The 22,340-nt window shown below is 41.3% G+C and overlaps 1 protein-coding gene across 1 annotated transcript in view; it reads left to right on the top strand.

Moving 5' to 3' along the window:
* Positions 1-6,481: 6,481 nt before the first annotated feature.
* idh2 (isocitrate dehydrogenase (NADP(+)) 2) overlaps positions 6,482-22,340 on the top strand; it is a 133,073-nt gene continuing 117,214 nt past the window's right edge. The window contains exon 1 of the mRNA XM_060924021.1: positions 6,482-6,691. Coding sequence (XP_060780004.1) covers positions 6,580-6,691 — 112 coding nt within the window. The 5' untranslated portion in view covers positions 6,482-6,579. The remainder of the gene's footprint in view (positions 6,692-22,340) is intronic.

The following is a 22,340-nucleotide window of genomic DNA, read 5'->3' on the forward strand; positions in this document are numbered from 1 at the left end:
TAACTCCACAGCACTACCTAGTTCAAAGATACAGATTTGACACCCTGTACATATTCGAAAACTCATGAAATTTGGTACACACGTCAGTCATGTGCACCACTACTCAGCCATTGGAGCTTGACCCCAGGTGTGTCCGGGGGACTCCATAGCACCCCCACATGTCATTGAGACTCCTGCCTAGTGTATAGTTTCACCTATCCATGTCAAATTTGGTAGGTGTGTGGAGTGCCCCGAGATGAACAATTTTGCAATATCCTTTGCATCAGCCATACTCAACAGGAAGTGAGATATTTTTGGTTTTTTGCATCTTGACATGTGTTACGTTTTAATGAAGTCTTCCTTGGTGGTTTGTTGGATTCATTCCATATTTGGTATATGTCATCTCAAGATGTTGCAGATGTTAAATGGCGAAGTGGTCTCCGAAATGTTGCAAGATGTTGAAATGGTGAACCAATAAATTTATATGTTACACCACACAAACAGGAAGTGTGTCAAATTCACCATGCATTGCCTGATATGGCTCAGACTTCACAGGTTATAGGGTATCATGGTTATGAAGATATCCACATGCCCATGGACACCCTCTGGTATAGCGTCACCATTTGGACCTGGACAGTATTTATTCCATTGCCTAAAAACTTTGACTCGTGAAATTTGGTACTCACATCAGTCCTGGCCACCACTACTCAGGGATAGAGGCTTGACCCTGGGTGTGTCCAGGGGACTCCATAGCACCCCCACATGTCATTGAGACTTCTGCCCGGTATACTGTTTCACCTATCAGTGTCAAACTTGGTAGGCGTGCGGGGTGCCCCAAGACGAACAAAACTGAAATGCACATTGTTTTTAGCCAATTGACTTGTGACAGGATTTGCGAGATCTTGCGTGATGTTGAAATGGTGAACCAATGAATTTGTATGTTTCACCATACAAACAGGAAGTGTGTCATAAATTCACCATGCATTGCCTGATAGAGCTAAAACTTCACAGGTTATAAGACATCAGGGTTATGATGATATCCCCATGCCCAAAGTGAACCTCTCGTGTAGCACCAGCCCTCAAGGGCGAAGACCCTTTATCACCGCTATTGGCTATATTTATTATATTATATTTTATTATGAGATATTTCCAACATATTCTGATTTTCTTTTATAAGAACTGATTTTGTAACTGCAATATTTATATGAAGATAAAGATAAATCACTTTGACAATAAGCAATATAAATTTATGCTTTAGATATTTTGTTTTATATCCAAATTCTTTATATTTTTGTACAATAGACAATGTTTTGTAATTGAGCTATTTATTAATGTCTGTAACACACATTTGATCATATTTAAATGTGAATTTTCATAAAATAATAAATTATTATTATTATTATTATTATTATTATTGTGGCGGCACGGTGGTGTAGTGGTTAGTGCTGTCGCCTCACAGCAAGAAGGTCCGGGTTCGAACCCTGTGGCCGGCGAGGGCTTTTCTGTGTGGAGTTTGCATGTTCTCCCCGTGTCCACGTGGGTTTCCTCCGGGTGCTCCGGTTTCCCCCACAGTCCAAAGACATGCAGGTTAGGTTAACTGGTGACTCTAAATTGACCATAGGTGTGAATGTGAGTGTGGATGGTTGTCTGTGTCTATGTGTCAGCCCTGTGATGACCTGGCAACTTGTCCAGGGTGTACCCCGCCTTTCGCCCGTAGTCAGCTGGGATAGGCTCCAGCTTGCCTGTGACCCTGTAGAACAGGATAAAGCGGCTAGAGATAATGAGATGAGATGAGATGAGATGAGATTATTATTGTGATGAAGGTAACAATTATTATTTAAGGTAGTTTTATCTGCTTCAGAGGTACTGCAGAGAAGATGTTAAATCTTGGACACAGTATACTGAAACCAGCCCACCAAGGGTCTAAGTGGGCCCCACATGTTCTAGGCTCTCTGGTATACAGCATTGCCAGGTCTCAACAAAAGTTTCACCCAAACCACATCTCAAAAACGCACAAAAACACCTGAAATTATCCCCAAAATTTCAGGAATTACAAATGGGAGACACATTTTTGTTTTTTAAGCCTTTGTGCCTTAAACTTCTTAAAGACTGAGAACAAGTACAAGTTTTTGGTACTCACCCAGCCCTGTCAATAACGTTTGGAGTATGGGGCATTTGGAAAAGAGTCATAGGCAGACCCAAAGCCACCATGAGGTGAAAAAAGCCGGGGAATCCGGGGTCTTCCCCCAGACAATTCTTAAAATATAGATGTAAAATCGTGCATTCTGAATAATCCAGAACATAACATTTTGCATCTCAGAGTAAATACAACCCCAATTCCAAAAAAGTTGGAACACTGTATAAAACAAATAGAAACAGAATGTGAAGATTTGCAAATCATGGAAACCCTATATTTCATTGTAAAGGGCAATTCCATGTAAATGTCAACCTCACCATGCAAAAATAAAGCAACATGTAATACATCAAAAACCACTCCCAGAGATATCACCTAGGCCTGTATTTTACAGATGTGAATAAGTTGAACCAATTTGTAACCAACCTAATGTGTCACTGTCAGTCTTTCTTTCTTATAATGTAAAACCCAAGCTAAAATCAACTTTGATCATGTACAATTCTATATTATTGCCACAAGCCACAGAAATGTATGCTAAAATCCACAAAACAGCAAAACAATAGCCATCCTAAATATTATTTAAGAACTTTGATAGTTTTAGCTGATATTTAGAGAGTTTTTCAAAGGGTTATGGTGGTTAAATTGCTGATTTTCTAAACATATGCCATGTCTATTTCAGACGCGTCACCTCCATAACGGAATTTCGTCACATCCATAACGCTGACTTTTCCTTCCGAAACTCTGCATGAAATACAAAATATTTTAAACAAAGATTTTTTAATATTCACCTTGGACCCCTCTATCAAATGGATATCTCCATTTCGACATTAGGTTTACAATTTCACAGAGTTTGATAAAAACAGTCACCCAAGAAAAGTGATACTTTTTCTGTCACATCCATAACGCATCTTTTATTGGCATTTTCTGGCATGCCCTAGATGTACTATGGGAATTGTTCTTGTTCTATCACTTCTCCAGTATGGTACAGCCTTAAAATATGCAACACCTGTTTAAATACTGGGAGACAATAAAACATGCACTGGGTCATTTGTTGCCATTTTGAGTTCAAGTGTCACGTCCATAACGCTGGAATTGCTCTAAATAGTACAAAGACAACATATCAAATGTTGAAATCTGAGATCACGTGTGTTCGGCTTCGGCTTGCGCACTTTCCTTTTACACACTGAAATTCCTTCAGATTCCTTGAATTGTTTAATATTATCTGTCATAGGTCTCAAACTTGACCAGCTCCAGCAGGTGGCAGAGCAGAGAGTTTTATCAAAACTGAACTCAATTCTTGATCATCACACTCACCCTCTCCATGCCTTTGAGGCCTTCCAACACAGCTCTTTCAGTCACAGGTTCATCCTTCCAAACTGTAGGACTGAGAGGTTCAGGAAGTCTTTCCTGCCTCCTGCTATCAGACTGTTTAATGTGCAATAACTGCTTCTGTCCTTTTATCCACATGCTCTTAGCTTTAGTTTTTAAACCCTTTATTTATTTATTTATTTATTTATTTTTGCCATTGTTTTAGACTAGATATACTGCTAGCACTTTTATGCTCATTGTCGATACACTTTTTTAGCAATATGTCTGTTTACGCGATATTGACTCTGTCAGTAATATGTATGTGTTTATGTAATATGGACTCTGTGTGTGCATGTGGGACTGATTGCTAAAATGTTTGTGTCTTTGCTGCTGTAACAATCTAATTTCCTACAAAGGATTATTAAAGTATATCTTATCTTATGCACTGTCGAGGGTGAAATATCCAAATCCCTTCCTATCTTTCTTTGAGAACTATTGTTATTAAACAGTTCAATCATTTATCTCACACATTGACAAACTGGAGATCCTTGAACCATCTTTGCTCCTCAGAGACTAGGCCTTTCCTGGATACTGATTTTGTACCAAATCATGATTACATTCACCTGTTGACATCACTTGTTTCAAATCACATCATTATTTAATTGTTTTACCTCATTACTTGCCCTAAATTGCCCCCATCCCAAGTTTTTTTGGAATGTGTTGCAGGCCTGAAATGCAGGAATGGATGTGCAGTATATTAATAAATGAAATGAAGTTGACCAGACAAAACATGAAATATCTTGGGTTCTTCCAGTCTGCATTGAAATACAAATCAAAGTATTTTTTTATTTGCATTTTCCATACCGCCCCAACTTTTTCTGACTTGGGGTTGTACATTTGTAAATACAAACACTATATATACTTTATTGAAATTTCAATACACCATTATTTAATATTCATGCTTCAAATACAAAAAATCCTGAATGAAAGCAGAATTGTTTTAAGTAACTTTTTCTATGTTTTTTTTTTTAAGGTTAATGCTGCAGTCTCCCACATGCTGACTGACTGTAATAATGTTGTCATATGATTGCACCCTTCCCATTCCTTCTCCCAGTATGGTAACTTTACCAGAGTTAAATTTAGCATGGTCCTTCGCAGCGCAAGGAAGGAATGTCAGTTTATTCCTGTCCATTGTACATTATAACCCTTGACACATTGCACATTCTAATGCAGATTATCATGTCATTAAATCTTGGCAGAAAATGAAACTAAATAAAATCACCAAGTGATTTATACAGTTATTGATGTGTAATGCTCATGCATTTCAGGAGGATATCAGACAGTAGTAGGAGAGGTGACCATTAATTAAAACATTAAATTAACTAATATTTACCATGGGGTGGCACAGTAGTGTAGTGGTTAGCGCTGTTGCCTCACAGCAAGAAGGTTCGGGTTCGAGCCCCCGTGGCCGGCGAGGGCCTTTCTGTGTGGAGTTTGCATGTTCTCCCCGTGTCCGCGTGGGTTTCCCCCACAGTCCAAAGACATGCAGGTTAGGTTAACTGGTGACTCTAAATTGACCGTAGGTGTGAATGGTTGTCTATGTGTTAGCCCTGTGATGACCTGGTGACTTGTCCAGGGTGTACCCCGCCTTTCGCCCGTAGTCAGCTGGGATAGGCTCCAGCTTGCCTGTGACCCTGTAGAACAGGATAAAGCAGCTAGAGATAATGAGATGAGAATATTTACCATCAATTAATATTGCCGTAGTAATAACATTGCCATAAAATGGAAGAATTATCTTTTTCTCCTTCTGCTGTAGACCACCAGTTCTTCATCACCTCAGTCAGCCCCACCTAAAACTCTGGTCCAGAGCCTATCCTGGGCCATGAATACTCCAGTCTATCAAAGGGCACCATCCACATACACACCTCATCTCATCTCATCTCATTATCTCTAGCCGCTTTATCCTTCTACAGGGTCGCAGGCAAGCTGGAGCCTATCCCAGCTGACTACAGGCGAGAGGCGGGGTACACCCTGGACAAGTCGCCAGGTCATCACAGGGCTGACACATAGACACAGACAATCATTCACACTCACATTCACACCTACGGTCAATTTAGAGTCACCGATTAGCCTAACCTGCATGTCTTTGGACTGTGGGGGAAACCGGAGCACCCGGAGGAAACCCACGCGGACACGGGGAGAACATGCAAACTCCACACAGAAAGGCCCTCGCCGGCCCCGGGGCTCGAACCCGGACCTTCTTGCTGTGAGGCGACAGCGCTAACCACTACACCACCGTGCCGCCCCCCATACACACATTATTTAAAATTATTACATTTAAATTTGTGAATATGAAATTTTGCTTGAAGGCTTATTTTTGTTCATTTCTTAGTTATATTGATAGGTTGATTTAGAGCCAATATTATCAACCCAGCCTACATAAATCCTTCTGGAAGATTTTTTTTTTGTGTGTGTGTGCAATTTCCAATGTACAGCCATCTATTATCTATGCCACTTATCTGTCAGGAAGGAGTAAACTGGAGCCAATCCCAGCTGACTTCAGGCAAGAGAGGAGTACACCTTGGGTCACCAATCTATTGTAGGGCTAACACAGAGATGAACAACCTTCTCACTCATATTCACATCTAGGAGCAATTTAGAGTCGTCAGTTGATCTAATCTGCATGTCTTTGGACAGTGGGAGGATACTGGAGCACCTGTCATAAACCCATGCAAACGTGGGGAGAACATGCAAATTCTGCACAGAAAGGCCCCAGTTGGTTCGCACCCGAAACCTTCTTACTGTGAGCAAACATCACGAATTATTGCACCATCGTACCTCCAATGTACAATTGAATTGTGGTATACATATCAGAATGAACAGTTAACAAATGATAAAATCGGGGCCCTGTATAAAGCGTCAGTATATGAGTTTAAAGCAAACTTCCTTCCCAAGCTCACGAAGGTCGCTTTAAATTAAAAAAAAAAGGACTTGCTGCATGAGCGATGACGTAGGTACAGACTCTGCTGGCTCGTAGCCCCGCCTCTTCCCTTTAGCATGACGCAGTGGGCGCATCTGAGCATATTGCCGTGCGGGTCATTCATTCGGCTTTGCACTTTGTTTGGAGTGGTGATCCAGAAGCAGCTTATCAGCTAAAGATGGCAGGTTATCTAAAGGTCTTCAGCTCTCTTACCAGGTCTGCTACTGCTTTATCCAAAAGTCCCGCCGTACTTGCTCCTCATGCCTGCCAGACTTTACAGCAGAGAACTTGTAAGTTTTTAAACAGTGGTCTTTAGTCATGTTTGAATTCCTCTAACTGGTGGTTTCTTTTTGACGTGGCGAATTAATTTGGAGTTCTTGTCGAGAGCCTCGCTAAATATGGCGCTATTTCTCTGTTTGAATGAAGAGCTTGCATAAGTGGTTTTCCTGTTCCGTTTTGTCACTTAGATTGAACGTGGTTATTTATCACTTTGTTTCATATACATTGCCTTAACCTTTCCAGGTTGTAGGTGGGTTTAGTCCTGCAGGATGATTCTACTGAGCTGGCGGACCTCAACGGCTTGACCGAACCGGGCAGCCGATAGAGGCCGGCTAACTCGCTAGCGCGTCTTTGTGTGCGTGTTAATAAAAAGCGTTTTCTTCAACTGTAATTAAATAGCACAAATTATTGGAAATCTCGAGTCACGGATGCTATTCTGAAGAGATGTTTATATATTTGCACCTTTAGGGGAGTCTTTTTTTTTTTTTCCGTTGATCGAATTTGAGCAAATTAAGGGGAGGGATTGAATAGACCCCAGTTGCTCGCTAGTCGCTCCAGTTTTACCCACAAATTGATTATGCTAAACAGTTTTGAATATTGTGTTGCCAGAATGATCGAAATGAAGCTGAACGTCCAGTTCTGTGCTTTTGCAGCACGTTTCAATGTCAAGGTTAGCCGGTGGAGATGAGCGGCTTATGGCCGCATGGCTCTGTTGGTTTACTCGCTTGCTTTCTTTTTCTTTTCTTTCTTTTTTAAAATTCAAGGCCACCCACGTTTTAGCTTACATAAGTGACTTGGGTTTATCGCGTTGCCGTTGTTCAAGGACATTTCCGCTGCGTTTTTTTTTTTTTAATGACATGTTTGTGCTATATATAGTTCCGTGCAAAGCTGCTTTACAGGACACCATACAACTGCTCAATAGCTTTTTGTAGGAAACATAATAGTCAGAAACCGTTTTGTCCCACAGTTCTCTGACTTTGGAGCTGTACATGGCTGACTAGGGCACACGAAGGGCAGCGAGAATTAGCCAGTGCAGCAGAGCTGTGTGGTTGGCTTGTGTGTGCTTTGTTGGAAATTTTTACCACGTTGTGTTTTCATAGACATTACCCGAGTTTCCAGGTTACCTCCTGGTGGGTTCAGTCCTGCAAAATGATTAGACTGAGATTAGACCTCACTTATTCGTAATGCAAATCAGGCTTGTGTTGACCACATCTGCTGGCTAGTCACTAGATTTATACACACGATTTGATAATGCTAAGTAATATTATCATTATTTTGACTATAGTGTGCTAGAATTATTGAAGGAGCAATCAACGCTGAGTTTTACGCTGGTTTAATCCTCTAATGTCAAGGTCAGCTGGAGGTGAGTTATTGAGCAGTTGTAGGAAGTATAGTTGGAAGGAACTGTTTTTTCTCCCACAGTCTGGTTTGACTTTGGAGCTGTGCATGACTGTCTAGGGCAGATGAAGGGCAGTCAGCACACATTAGGGCAGCGGGAACAAGGCAGTACAACTGGGTTGTCAGGTTGAGTAATGTCCTGTGTTTGGGGAAATAAGTTACCATGGAGGGAATTGGCATAGTATTATCAGGTTTGGGAACAATTGGTTATTGAGGGATTTTACGTGACGTCACATCTTCCGTGGCAGTGTGCATCTGCCATGTTTATGGTCCAGTTGTAGGTTTAACTCAGTAGAGGATTTTAATGCAAAGTTGGCCGATTTTTGTTTGGTTTTTGGATGCTCAAATCACTCTGTGATGAGCCGTTTTATAGCTTTCCAGCTGTTATCAAGGGGACCGTACATGTGAAATTTCATATGAAAGGTGAGAGCAGTGGATCACCAACTTAAATGGTTAAAAACTGGACTCTGGTGAATTAAAGTCTGCTCTATTTTTTTTTTCTCAAACAAAGAAGAGTGAGGCTCCCCCCCCCCCCCCCCCCCCCCCCGCCTGTTTTTTTTTACTCTGAATAGGTGGGTTGCAGCTGACGTCACATCCGCCTCATTGGATATGTAAGATACAGGGTTTCCGCAGAGTCTTAAAAAGTCTAAAATTTGATATTCCTAATTTAAGGCCTTAAAAAGTCTAAAATACGAGCATATTTTGCATTGTAGGTCTTAAATGTGGGCGGCACGGTGGTGTAGTGGTTAGCGCTGTCGCCTCACAGCAAGAAGGTCCTGGGTTCGAGCCCCGGGGCCGGCGAGGGCCTTTCTGTGCGGAGTTTGCATGTTCTCCCCGTGTCCGCGTGGGTTTCTTCCGGGTGCTCCGGTTTCCCCCACAGTCCAAAGACATGCAGGTTAGGTTGACTGGTGACTCTAAATTGACCGTAGGTGTGAATGTGAGTGTGAATGGTTGTCTGTGTCAGCCCTGTGATGACCTGGTGACTTGTCCAGGGTGTACCCCTCCTTTCGCCCGTAGTCAGCTGGGATGGGCTCCAGCTTGCCTGCGACCCTGTAGAAGGATAAAGCGGCTAGAGATGATGAGATGATGTCTTAAATGTAATTTTGTGAAGTCTTAAGTCCTTACGTCCATTTACCCCATTCGCTTTTTTTGTTAAATGAGTTGGTGATATTCATTATTAGTCATATAGGCTAGACCTACTTAGTATCAGTAGGCTACGCTGCAAGCTACAAATGAGACACAGTGGAATCTGGCGTCTAGCCCGGTTGGCATGGTGATGCACAGGGCATGGCACGCGCGCATTTAGACAGTAGAGCCTAAAAGAAGCGAGGGAGATTGTCATGGTTTGTAGCAAAATGGGCAAATGCAAGTTTAATGGCTGCTGGCTTGAACGCAATGATTTCGTAGACTGATTAAAACGTATACCAAACAATCTGTTTGAGGCGTACTGCACATTAGGGCTGTAACAATATGCGTATCGAAATCGTGATACGCAGAGCCACGATCCGTGTCGCGATACAAGAAGGCAGAATCGCGGTACACCCTTTCAAACTTCTCCTCAGCCCAAAAACAGAGGTGCTTCCAAACTTCAATTTATGAATACTTTTTATTTAAATTACATTTTAAACTTACTTAAATTACTTTTATTTTTTATATCTATTAGTAAGTCGTTTTTTCGCCGACCTGCGACAATCTTCTGCGAGTCACGCAACGTCCACACTCGCCACTGGCAGAGCATTCGTTTCTTTTAAGCGGTCGCCATTCTGGTTGCGACGCGGGGAGCGAATCTGTAAACAAGCAGCTCATTGGCTGGCTAGGTGTGCCACAAGCCAATCACAATCACTTGACCGGAAAGGCATGCAGTGTTGCCAGATTGGGCGGGTTTAGGTGCTTTTTGGCTGGTTTTGAACATATTTTGGGGTGGAAAACGTTAGCAATATCTGGCAACACTGAAGGCATGTCTGCTTGGGCGGAAGCCTTCTGCGGTAGTTACATTTTGACACGCGAGCAATGTTTCACTATAAAAATTCCGTAATTTCCATCTGTTTTCCGCGATCACAGAAAATCATTGGCCCTATGAGAGTGAGACAGTGAGAGAGCCATCCCCCCCAAAAAAAAAATCTTAACAGATTTACACGATTTGGAAAAATGACTTTTTCAGAACCGAAAAAAACAGAGCTTCCGGCTCAACAGTATTATTTTGAGAAATAAAACAGTCTTTGGATATACATTTGTTCATTTTTGCATACATATTACTCATTCTCTGCAGTGGTCTGAATTATTTCTTATTAAATAGTTAATGTAAGTAAATGTTAATAAGTCAAATTTACTACTTTAAAAATACATTTTAAAAAAATCGTGGGCGTATCGAATCGTGGGTCAAAAATCGCGATACGAATCGAATCGTGAGTTGGGTGTATCGTTACAGCCGTACTGCATTGTGCAAAAGAACACTCAAACTCGGCACCCTGGGTGTAAAGGCACTGGAATTGCACGCGAAACCGGAGAAGCACCAGGCTGCCCATAAAAGTCTGCAACATTCGCATGCCATCACTCAATTTTGTTCACCATTGTCAGGTCCAAGCACATCTCGAGACGGTGTATCAGCTAACTCCGTGCGAACTGTAACCAGCGCTCGAAACTAACGGTGTCCCGATGTCCCGGGGACCATAAAAAATGTCATCGGGACACAAAATTATCATATCTGGGACAATCCCGGGACAATGGAAAAAAATAGATCTAGAAAAAAGTTCTACATTAATATTATTTACAAAGCCGTAACACATACGTAGACATTCACCTAATTTGTCAATTTTAATTTTAAAACGTTAACAGCGAAAAATACATAGTAGCTACACTTTCGATGCACCTGCATCCGTAGGCTACAGAGCAGCGCGTTCTGTTCTAGAATCTTCGGCCGGAGTCCGCATTATATGGACTTGGAATGGAATTGCTACCGCACACGCTGCGCCGACTTTTGCCAGAACAAAAATGCTGAAGTGGTTGAAGCGGACCGACCGCGGGGAAGAAACTGAAAGCCCAGACATAACGTCTCCGGGACCTTCAGGATCCAAAGTGTCATCGCCTGGTCTGCAGGCAACGCTAGCAACTGAATGAACTTAATGAACACTGTTAGACACGTTATAAAATACAACAGGAATGATGTGGATGGTATTGACGGAAGATACCGTTCAACAGAATAAGTGAGTTTTCTTGGTGTCTTTCTAGTTCAGAAAGTTTAGTCAGTCAGCAGCACAACTAGGCTCGGACCTGCCACTATGCTGATGGTGCTAACATTTGCACCCGGCAGCGAAAGTTCATAAAAATGGATAACGGAAAGTTCATAAAAATGGATAACGGAAAGTTCATAAAAATGGATAACGGAAAGTTCATAAAAATGGATAATGGAAAGTTCATAAAAATGGATAACGATAATGGATAACGGAAAGTTCATAAAAATGGATAACGATAATGGATAACGGAAAGTTCATAAAAATGGATAACGGTAACGGTGAAAATTATAAGTTGGCCTTATAAGTGCCAACAGATATTCAAGGTATAAGTAGATGAAATGAACATAAAAGGGGTCTTATTTTCAACTAAAGTGTACTGCAGATGTAGTGAGTTGAAACATTTTCTGAATGAGCTAGTTGGCCCCTTTAAATAAACGGGTATCTATTCATACAGTGAGATCGCCAAAGTTTAATAAACTGAAAATGCAATAACTGTAATTTTGAAGTAGATGATGTATAGGACATGTGTCGCTTGTGTCTTGTGACTTATTGTAAAAATGATATAAAGTGTTCAAAATCACATAGTTACAAATATAATAGTAACTTCATATGATGGGCGGCACGGTGGTGTAGTGGTTAGCGCTGTCACCTGACAGCAAGAAGGTCCGGGTTCGAGCTCTGGGGCCGGCGAGGGCCTTTCTGTGTGGATTTTGCATGTTCTCCCCGTGTCCGCGTGGGTTTCCTCCGGGTGCTCCTGTTTCCCCCACAGTCCAAAGACATGCAGGTTAGGTTAACTGGTGACTCTAAATTGACCGTAGGTGTGAATGTGAGTGTGAATGGTTGTCTGTGTCTATGTGTCAGCCCTGTGATGACCTGGCGACTTGTCCAGGGTGTACCCCGCCTTTCGCCCATGGTCGGCTGGGATGGGCTCCAGCTTGCCTGCGACCCTGTAGGGCAGGATAAAGCGGCTAGAGATAATGAGATGAGATGAGACTTCATATGATAATATTAACCACTGGTTATTTCAGAGAGGAAAAAAATGGGGACACTATTGCTTCCATTCGGGACAATACAACACAGAATTCGGGACCACTGGGGGACACAAAGAAAAAAAGTTAATTTCGAGCCCTGACTGTAACGTTACAACACACAAACCGTATGGAATCCAATGCCTCATCCTGAAGTGATTTGCGGGATGTCTTTGGCCAAGTTTACATTAGACCGTATCTGTCTCGTTTTCTTCGCGGATGCACTGTCCGTTTACATTAAACCGCCGGGAAACGGGAATCCACCAGGGTCCACGTATTCAATCCAGATCGTGTCAGCTCCGGTGCTGTGTAAACATTGAGAATACGCGGATACGCTGTGCTGAGCTCTAGCTGGTGTTGTCATTGGACAACGTCACTGTGACATCCACCTTCCTGATTCGCTGGCGTTGGTCATGTGACGCGACTGCTGAAAAACGGCGCGGACTTCCGCCTTGTATCACCTTTCATTAAAGAGTATAAAAGTATGAAAATACTGCAAATACTGATGCAAATACTGCCCATTGTGTAGTTATGATTGTCTTTAGGCTTGCCATCCTTCCACTTGCAAGTAGTAAGTGATATGCGCTGGGATCTCACACACAGCGGCTCAGTCCCGAATCACAGCTTGTGCACTTCACTCGCGCGCTCTGTGAGCTGCGCAAGGCCGGAGTGCGCACCCTCCAGAGGGCACTCGCTGTTCAGGGCGGAGTGATTTGGAGCGCAGGATGCCTGCGGAGCCAAGTGTATCCGTGTATTGGCGTTGCTGTGTGCACGCAAATCGTGTATTGGTGTTGCTGTGTGCACATTAATCGTTTTAAAAACGTTAATCTGATGATCCGCTGATACGGTCTAATGTAAACAGGGGCTTTGGCTCCACTGCAACTTAGTTCCTCATTAATGCAAGAGCGCACCCTAGGGATGTAATGAGTTCATTGGTGAATGATGATAAATTTTGTTGTTTTGAAAGTAATTCAGGCTCTCCCAATTTTCTTTATTTTTTTTGTGCAGCATAAGTCTTAAATTTAACCTGTTATGGTCTTAAAAAGGTCTTAAAAAGTCTTAAATTGAACTTGTTCAAGCCTGCAGAAACCCTGAAGATATGAAGTGGTGGTCAGCTAAGCTCACTGTTAACAAAGCATTACTATCATTGGGGCACCTTGCTAGTCATTAAAATGCTTTACACTTGTGGTGTTTTGGGCTGCTCGAATCGAACAAACTGTGAAACTGAACTTTCTTCTGGGTTCCCCGGGAAGGATTTTTTTTTTTTTTTTATAAAAAGGGTGAAGGGACAAAGCATTTTACTAAGATGACGAGAAAGGTGGCTCTTGAACCTTATGTTGCAGTGGGAGGAAGCAGAGTCGAAGAATGCTTGAGTTTGCAGTGATCACTTTGTGAAAGGTTTGTAAATGCCTCCAATTTATTTTGTTTGGATTTGCAAGTCACTTTTCTTGCCATTTTGTTTTGTGGTGTTTTGAAGTTCAGGAGATGCTTCAGTCCTCATATGTTTTTGTTTGCTGTTTGATCATGGTAGCCATATTGTAAACTAATACACATGCTTTCACTTTATTTATCAGGCTGTCCTAGCAATCATTACAACACAATGTAGGTTGGGGTCCAGCACTGAACTAGATAAGATAATCGAGACAATCCACGTAAACACAAAAGTAGAGCCTCATGAGTTAACAGCACGAACCTGCTTATCCCGCCATGCATTTAGTGAGCCGTGATAACTTCTCCATCCTTTTTTGCCAATACCCAGATCTTTTAAGGAGTTTCTGTGGATCTTTATGAATGATTTAGCTGGAAGAGAAGGGCAGGGAGGCTTGAGAATCAAGCACCTGTGGTTTGCTTACACCCTATACTAAAACTTGATGTACAAGCAACCATCGCAAAGGTGTACAAAAAGCCCCCAAATGCCTACTTTCCTAGGCATAAACAATATAGGACTTGTCTTGATGCCTAGATCTTTAACCCAGCCACACACAAAAAGGTGTATGCGTCCAGGTTTTCATCTGTTTGTTTGTGTAGAGCAATGCCCACAGCACCAGGTAGTGTGGGATGTTGGGGAACTCGATGGATGGATAATTTTCCAACTTGTAGGAAACCCATTACAAAGAACAACTTTCTGAAGGTATCTTCACTGTGCATTGACATACACTGTGCAAATAGTGGGAAAAGGTTTCACTCTTTGCATAACGGCAGCCAAATTGGTTTGTCTGACCACCACTTCATTCACTGGAAATAAACTTGCAAGCAAAAGTCATGTGACTAAATGCAATCTATTTAGTTGAAGTAGTAAGTAAATTTTAGCTTGGATGTTGCAAATAAAACCCTGAAAAGCAAGCTACATATCAACACACCATCATTTTATTCCTTGTCTTACAAAGTAACCTCTTGGCTAACCTTGATAATCAGTCCTGATCAGCAACCGGCTAATAGCCCATCAATAAAACCAAAGGTAATCAAAAATACACAAATTTGAAGGTTTTGCTGTAAATCTGGAGATAAGTTTGCCTTAATCAAGACTTGGTGAGTGTTGGTCTAAACTTGAGTTCGCCACACATGGTGAGTGACCAGCTTTCAGCAATTGAAAATATTTACTCTGCTGCAAACTATCGTCTTTGCTTTGTCTTGAACTTTCTCCACACGTGTTTCTTTAACCCATCCAGGAACGAGCTGGTTGTTGGCCTCAAGCCCTTTGTACACTCCGAGTTCTACCATGGAGTAGAAGCTTGTTTGAAGAACGAGATATTATATCGAGGAACATAATGGCTGGATAATCCTTGATTTCTTCCCTCCATTACCTCTTTGGAACCTCATAAGGGTCAATATAATTTTTCACATTTTTTTTTTCTAAATAGTGAGCTTTTGCTTGAGAATCTAAGCATAAAATAACTTTTTTTTTTTTTTTTTTTTCTTTTGTGAAATTGATAACACTTGTTTGTTAATTTTGTTTAACTTGGCCACAAACATGGCAGCCAAAGTGGTTGCCATGGGAAACGCGTCAGGTGAAATCCCTCTATTTCCACGTTATTTTGATTGTGCCCAGATATTGATAAATGCCAACCAAGTTGTATAACGGATCACATTTTAACTATTTTAATTGGTTTTGAGAAATTAACATGAACACTGGGGGAGTGGGTAGGGGCAGTTAAAGTACTGAAACGGGGGGAAAAAAGTGGTAAAATATTGTCATTTCCGTTTAAATGTTAATAGTCTCGTGTATGGTTGACTAGCCATTGTAAAGGAGCTAGCAAACTACGCTGCATAGGTAGTTCTCATAAATTCACCATAGAGCTGTTGGCAATGACCTGGGTAAATCACTAGCTAAGGTTTAAGGAATTGGAATCAAATTGTAGCCTAGTCAGTGTTGTGACATGTACAGGAAAAATGGAAGGTCTGTTCAACAAATCAGCATAGTGGGAAGGGAGGAACACTTGTAATACCAGTGTCTTATAGTCTCTCGGGGACAGGTCATGCAGAGGCCTTTTGAGGGGTAGGTGTTCAAAATTAAAAAAGGAACATGCATTATGATAAAACACAAATTATAGCATAACCTGCTGAACAATGGCAGCAAATATACACACAGGCCATAAAACATTGCATCTGATATGCTTGGCATTCAAATTTAAAGAAGGAAAGTGCAATCTCCTCTCATCTCATTATCTCTAGCTGCTTTATCCTTCTACAGGGTCGCAGGCAAGCTGGAGCCTATCCCAGCTGACTACGGGCGAAAGGCGGGGTACACCCTGGACAAGTCGCCAGGTCATCACAGGGCTGACACATAGACACAGACAACCATTCACACTCACATTCACACCTACGGTCAATTTAGAGTCACCAGTTAACCTAACCTGCATGTCTTTGGACTGTGGGGGAAACCGGAGCACCCGGAGGAAACCCACGCGGACACGGGGAGAACATGCAAACTCCACACAGAAAGGCCCTCGCCAGCCACGGGGCACGAACCCGGAACTTCTTGCTGTGAGGCGACAGCGCTAACCACTACACCACCGTGCCACCCAAAGTGCAATCTGTTTTCAGATATTTTTAGTATACTGTAGTAGTCTGTTCATGGGATATTCACTGTTAACATGAAAGGTTGATCTGTTTTAATTTTCGTACTTAAAATATAAAAATACTATGAAATATAAAATGTCTGACATGGCATTAAATCGCACACAATATACCATTTTAAGTTCATGGTTGCTCTAACTAAGACCACATTGTTGGTTAACATTCAAAATTTATTTTTCAACTGTCTTAATTCATCAAAAAGCATTCTTTGAGCAAATACCTGAAATGTCTGAACCTTTAAAAATGCCTGATCCCTAACCACCATCTTTGAGCCAAACCATCAATCCAACAGTGAAAACATTAGTAAGGAAAATATTTGATCTTGTTCCAAACTCAGCCAGAAATAGATGTGGGTTTTTTTTTTTTTAAACCTTTTTCATTTAGGTAATTACAGGGTTTTCGGTGTGTTTCTTCACTTGCTGTCCTTCATTTTCAACCCCAAATGAAAAAAGTTGGGATGGTATGTTGAAATTAAAACTGAAAACAACCATTTGTCAGTCTTTGACCTGTATTGCATTCAAAACACAGCAGCGCTTTGTTTTACCTCATGAATTTTATGGCTTTTTCCAAAGACTTATTTCAGTTTTGATGCTTGCAACATATTATTAAAAAACAAATTGGGATGGTAAAGCATTTACCACTTTGTAATGTTGCCATTCCTTCTTGCAACACTTACAAGATGTTTAGGGACTGAAGACACCAAGTGAAGAAGCATTTCAGGTGTTTTTGTCCTGCAAACAGGTCTTGAAAGGTACCCACAGCAAAAAATAAACATAAGCTAGAAATATTATACATTTTTGCACAAATGCATTTTGACCACCCTGTATTGTTGCATAAAGCAGTGCTTTTTAAATGAATTTTTTTTTTTTTTAATTCTTGCTCACTTGGTTCCACTTCAGGGTGCAGCCATATTGCCATTTTGTGGGCGGTGTCAAAGGTCACCATGATGGAGAATCATTGATGGGCCTCCTGTACCTTGTTGGCTCGCTGCTCCTGACACCATGATGTAGCTGGATGTACAAAATTGTTGAAAAATTGCATAGTACAAAGCTTATGTTTGCAAAAATAATAAAACGCTTTCCTTTCTTAAAGTTTGTGTTCCATTGCTGACAACCAGGCAGTGAAAACGACATGCTAAACAGTGGCGATACAACTTGAACAGGTTGCACTTTAGAAACCCTCTCCTTGGGTAGAAATTGTCTGCAAGGACCATTTTGAGCTTGATGGCAGGCCTGTCATGATAAATTTTGTTGGATGATGTATTGTTTCAGAAATTGTGATTAAACGATATTGTTTTTTCAAGACAATTTTATGCCACTAGTAAAATAATGATCATGCAAATACACCCTTTCAAAGAACAGTAAACTTTTTTTTTTTAATTAAGTCAGCTTATTCAGTTCAACAGTGGAACGTAAAAAATGTATAAATAACCTAAAGAAATAAAACAAACAACCACTCAACAAAAACATAAAATACAATCTATGGCTCTTATTTTTTTTTTTTTATATGAAAGTATGTCCCTTTACACACTCATCCAGAAGGGTAATTTTGCACAAGGCCATCTGTCTACAGCAGAAAAAAATAAAATGACAAAACGCGTCTGGAAAAATCCCAAGGGAGTCTGGAGCCAGAATCGTGATGTTATCTGTGGAAGCGTGAGCAGGCTGCGCGAGCTTTGCACGGTTTCAGTGCACAGCCTGTGTAGACCAAGCGTTCCCATTTCTCTCTCATTGTCCGGTCTTTTGGAAAACGATGAGTACTAATCCCATCATGATTGGTGTTGCTACACCTTCCTACGATACATCTGTTAACCATTTTAATAATTACGTGATAATGTTGAAGAAATTTGCAGAAAACCACCAGGTTTTCTTCTCATAAACAAACCAGCACTGATGTAGGATTCAGAGGGAGGCGTCCCGCAGATGATGTCATGAAAATCAATGTTTGCCGGGAAATCCAAATGGCAAGTTTTTTCAGAGGTGGACGAATTCGCTTCAAATGGTTTGATTTCAAGTGAATTTTTCTGGTATTGCGCAAGGTAAAAAAATTGCAGAGAATGCAGAATGTTACAGATATTTAACCAAAGTTTAATATAAAATAGAATTACATTGATCTTGTTCCTGAATTTACCTGTGATATGCCCTTTAAAAACTGCACTTAAGTAAATATCAACTTGGCACAGGGTAATAAAATGACATTCTTTTCTTCATAGTCAACATTTTGCCAATCCAGTTTCTCAAAGATTAGTACCCAGATAAAGTGCAAAGTAACAACGTATTGCCAGCTGTCATTTGGATAAAAGTAACAACAATTAGAATGAGAACATGTAGGCATGGATGTAGGTTTGTTATTAACATTGGTGGGGACAAAAACCCAATACCAACTTCAGGTCAACATTAGAGGGTCACAATATTTTGCTCCATTGTGTTCCACCAGAAGAGTATCCATCATCTCTCCAAGTCCAGACTTTTAAAATTTGAAGTTCAGAACTGTAGTACTTTATGAATAATAATATACAATCATTCAGCGCTCGAAACTAACGGTGTCCCGGGGACCATAAAAAATGTCATCGGGACACAAAATTATCATATCTGGGACAATCCCGGGACAATGGAAAAAAAAATAGATGTAGAAAAAAAGTTCTACATTAATATTATTTACAAAGCCGTAACACATACGTAGACATTCACCTAATTTGTCAATTTTAATTTTAAAACGTTAACAGCGAAAAATACATAGTAGCTACACTTTCGATGCACCTGCATCCGTAGGCTACAGAGCAGCGCATTCTGTTCTAGAATCTTCGGCCGGAGTCCGCATTATATGGACTTGGAATGGAATTGCTAGCGCACACGCTGCGCCGACTCTTGCCAGAACAAAAATGCTGAAGTGGTTGAAGCGGACCGACCGCGGGGAAGAAACTGAAAGCCCAGACATAACGTCTCCGGGACCTTCAGGATCCAAAGTGTCATCGCCTGGTCTGCAGGCAACGCGAGCAACTGAATGAACTTAATGAACACTGTTAGACACGTTATAAAATACAACAGGAATGATGTGGATGATATTGACGGAAGATACCGTTCAACAGAATAAGTGAGTTTTCTTGGTGTCTTTCTAGTTCAGAAAGTTTAGTCAGTCAGCAGCACAACTAGGCTCGGACCTGCCACTATGCTGATGTTGCTAACATTTGCAGCGAAAGTTCATAAAATGGATAACGGAAAGTTCATAAAAATGGATAACGGAAAGTTCATAAAAATGGATAACGGAAAGTTCATAAAAATGGATAACGGAAAGTTCATAAAAATGGATAACGGTAATGGATAACGGAAAGTTCATAAAAATGGATAACGGTAATGGATAACGGAAAGTTCATAAAAATGGATAACGGTAATGGTGAAAATTATAAGTTGGCCTTATAAGTGCCAACAGATATTCAAGGTATAAGTAGATGAAATGAACATAAAAGGGTCTTATTTTCAGCTAAAGTGTACTGCAGATGTAGGGAGTTGAAACATTTTCTGAATGAGCTAGTTGGCCCCTTTAAATAAACGGGTATCTATTTATACAGTGAGATCGCCAAAGTTTAATAAACTGAAAATGCAATAACTGTAATTTTGAAGTAGATGATGTATAGGACATGTGTCGCTTGTGTCTTGTGACTTATTGTAAAAATGATATAAAGGGTTCAAAATCGCATAGTTACAAATATAATAGTAACTTCATATGATAATATTAACCACTGGTTATTTCAGAGAGGAAAAAAATGGGGACACTATTGCTTCCATTCGGGACAATACAACACAGAATTCGGGACCACTGGGGGACACAAAGAAAAAAAGTTAATTTCGAGCCCTGCAATCATTTGATTTAAATGCAAATCTTGCATGTGGTGATTTTAAGAAGAAACCTTTTATTTGTCACATGCACACTTCAAGCACAGTGAAATTCATCCTCTGCAAACCCATCTGATGCGGGCAGCCACACTAGAGCGCCTGGGGAGCAGTCAGGGGTCAGGTACATTGCTCAAGGGCACTTCAGCCCAAGGCCGCCCCATGTTAGCCTAATTACATGTCTTTGGACTATGGGGGAAACCGGAGCACCCAGAGGAAACCCACGCAGACACGGGGAGAACATGCAAACACCACACAGAAAGGCCCTCGCCAGCCACTGGGTTTGAACCCAGAACTTTCTTGCTGTGAGGTGACCGTGCTAACCACTACACCATCGTTAACTCCTTCTACCAATTTGCAAATGTGTTTTACAAGCGAACAATGCATTGACTGTCGGGAGGGAGTATGTTCCTTTCCCTCATAAATAGAAGTAAAAAACATACGGAGCCTTAAACACCATTACATTAGGCTGGCAGGGGGAGTAGGCTATCTTCTGATAGCCCTTTTCCACCAAATCAGTTCCAGGGCTGGTTCGAGGCCAGTGCTTAGTTTGGAACTGGGTTTTCTGTTTCCACTGACAAAGAACTGGCTCTGGGCCAGAAAAACCGGTTCCAGGGTAGCACCAGCTCTTTGCTGGTCTTGAGGAAAGAACTGCTTACATCAGCGGGGGGGGGCGGAGTTGTTAAGACCAACAGCAATAGCAAGACCGCGAGAGGGCGCCATTTTTAAATAAGCGATGAGATATCGTAGATGCAGTAAAGCAGCAGTCATCCATTATTATTATTGTTGCTGCTGCTGCTGCTTCTTCTCCTCCGTGTTGTTGCTTCGATGTTTGCGCCAAGGTTTATGCAAATGCAGTGACGTAACTGACGTATACAGTGATGTAATGGCGTGGCTCCCCTTAGCACCCCGAGCTATGGAAAAGCAAACTGGTTCTCAGCTGGTTCACAAGTTGAACGAGTTGTGAACCAGCACTGGCCCCGAACCAGCCCTGGAACTGATTTGGTGGAAAAGGGGTGTGTGTGATCTTTAACTAGTTTTAGAATGCTAGTTTAAGCTGATATGTGATTGATCTAATGGACAGGACAAGGTCTCTAGAACTTTTTTGACATGTTGAAAGGTTGCAGTTTTACTTGGTGACAGAAGGTATCTGAATTCTGATTGGTTATCTTATTGCCCTTTTGTTGTCTTCTTGAGCGGGGATGGGAGGGAGAGGAGGTAGTGACGGGGTTCTACAGAGAAGTTTTTAGCCTACTGCTTTCAAATGAACCCCCTTGAAAACCAATCAGTTCAGCGTATGTTTGTACTCTGTATGTGACGTTTTCAAAAGAGAGGCGGGAGTAACCAATTTCTGATCAAGAAGGCGGAGGCTGTTATGCTTATTACGTGAAAATGTTTTATTTGATTAAAAGGTGTCTGGGCTACGAAGAATGTCCACACCACCGTCAGGTTGTTGTTGACCTGTGTCATGTTACACGAACTCGGTCAGGGCTCTCTGCAGGTCTTAACTGAAGCACTTCAAATTAAGGGTTGGCAGGCTGCTAAAGTTTGCAGGCACTTCACAAGCAAGACTAGGTGCAATATTAGCCAACATTAGCACAATTTGATATGATTTAATAATGTCTTTGTGACCTTGATGAACACCAGGTGTCGGTATCAAGTCTGATTATTTACATGCCACACAAACTTGGTCATATTTGTATGTTATCGTTTTTACACACTGAATATGAACTGTTGTTAACTGATTAATTTTACGAGTTAATCTAATGTTACATTCCTCAAGGACAGTTTGCTCACTAGTAGCCGGTCACTGCACTGCAACCACACTTGCTAATTGACATGGTAGCCGAACATGCTTGCTGTTTTCGCAATCATGCCCCCAGAGTGAATATTCATGAGCGAATTTTGCGTGGTCTTTCACCCAGTGGAAACCTACAGTAACCATTTCTGTACTGAGCACAGAGCGTGATTTTTCTTCAATCAGAAATATTGGTAGGGACACATCAGCCATCGTTTGATATTGGTAGGGACACG

Source organism: Neoarius graeffei, chromosome 6, assembly GCF_027579695.1.
Source record: "Neoarius graeffei isolate fNeoGra1 chromosome 6, fNeoGra1.pri, whole genome shotgun sequence".
Taxonomy (NCBI): Eukaryota; Metazoa; Chordata; class Actinopteri; order Siluriformes; family Ariidae; genus Neoarius; species Neoarius graeffei.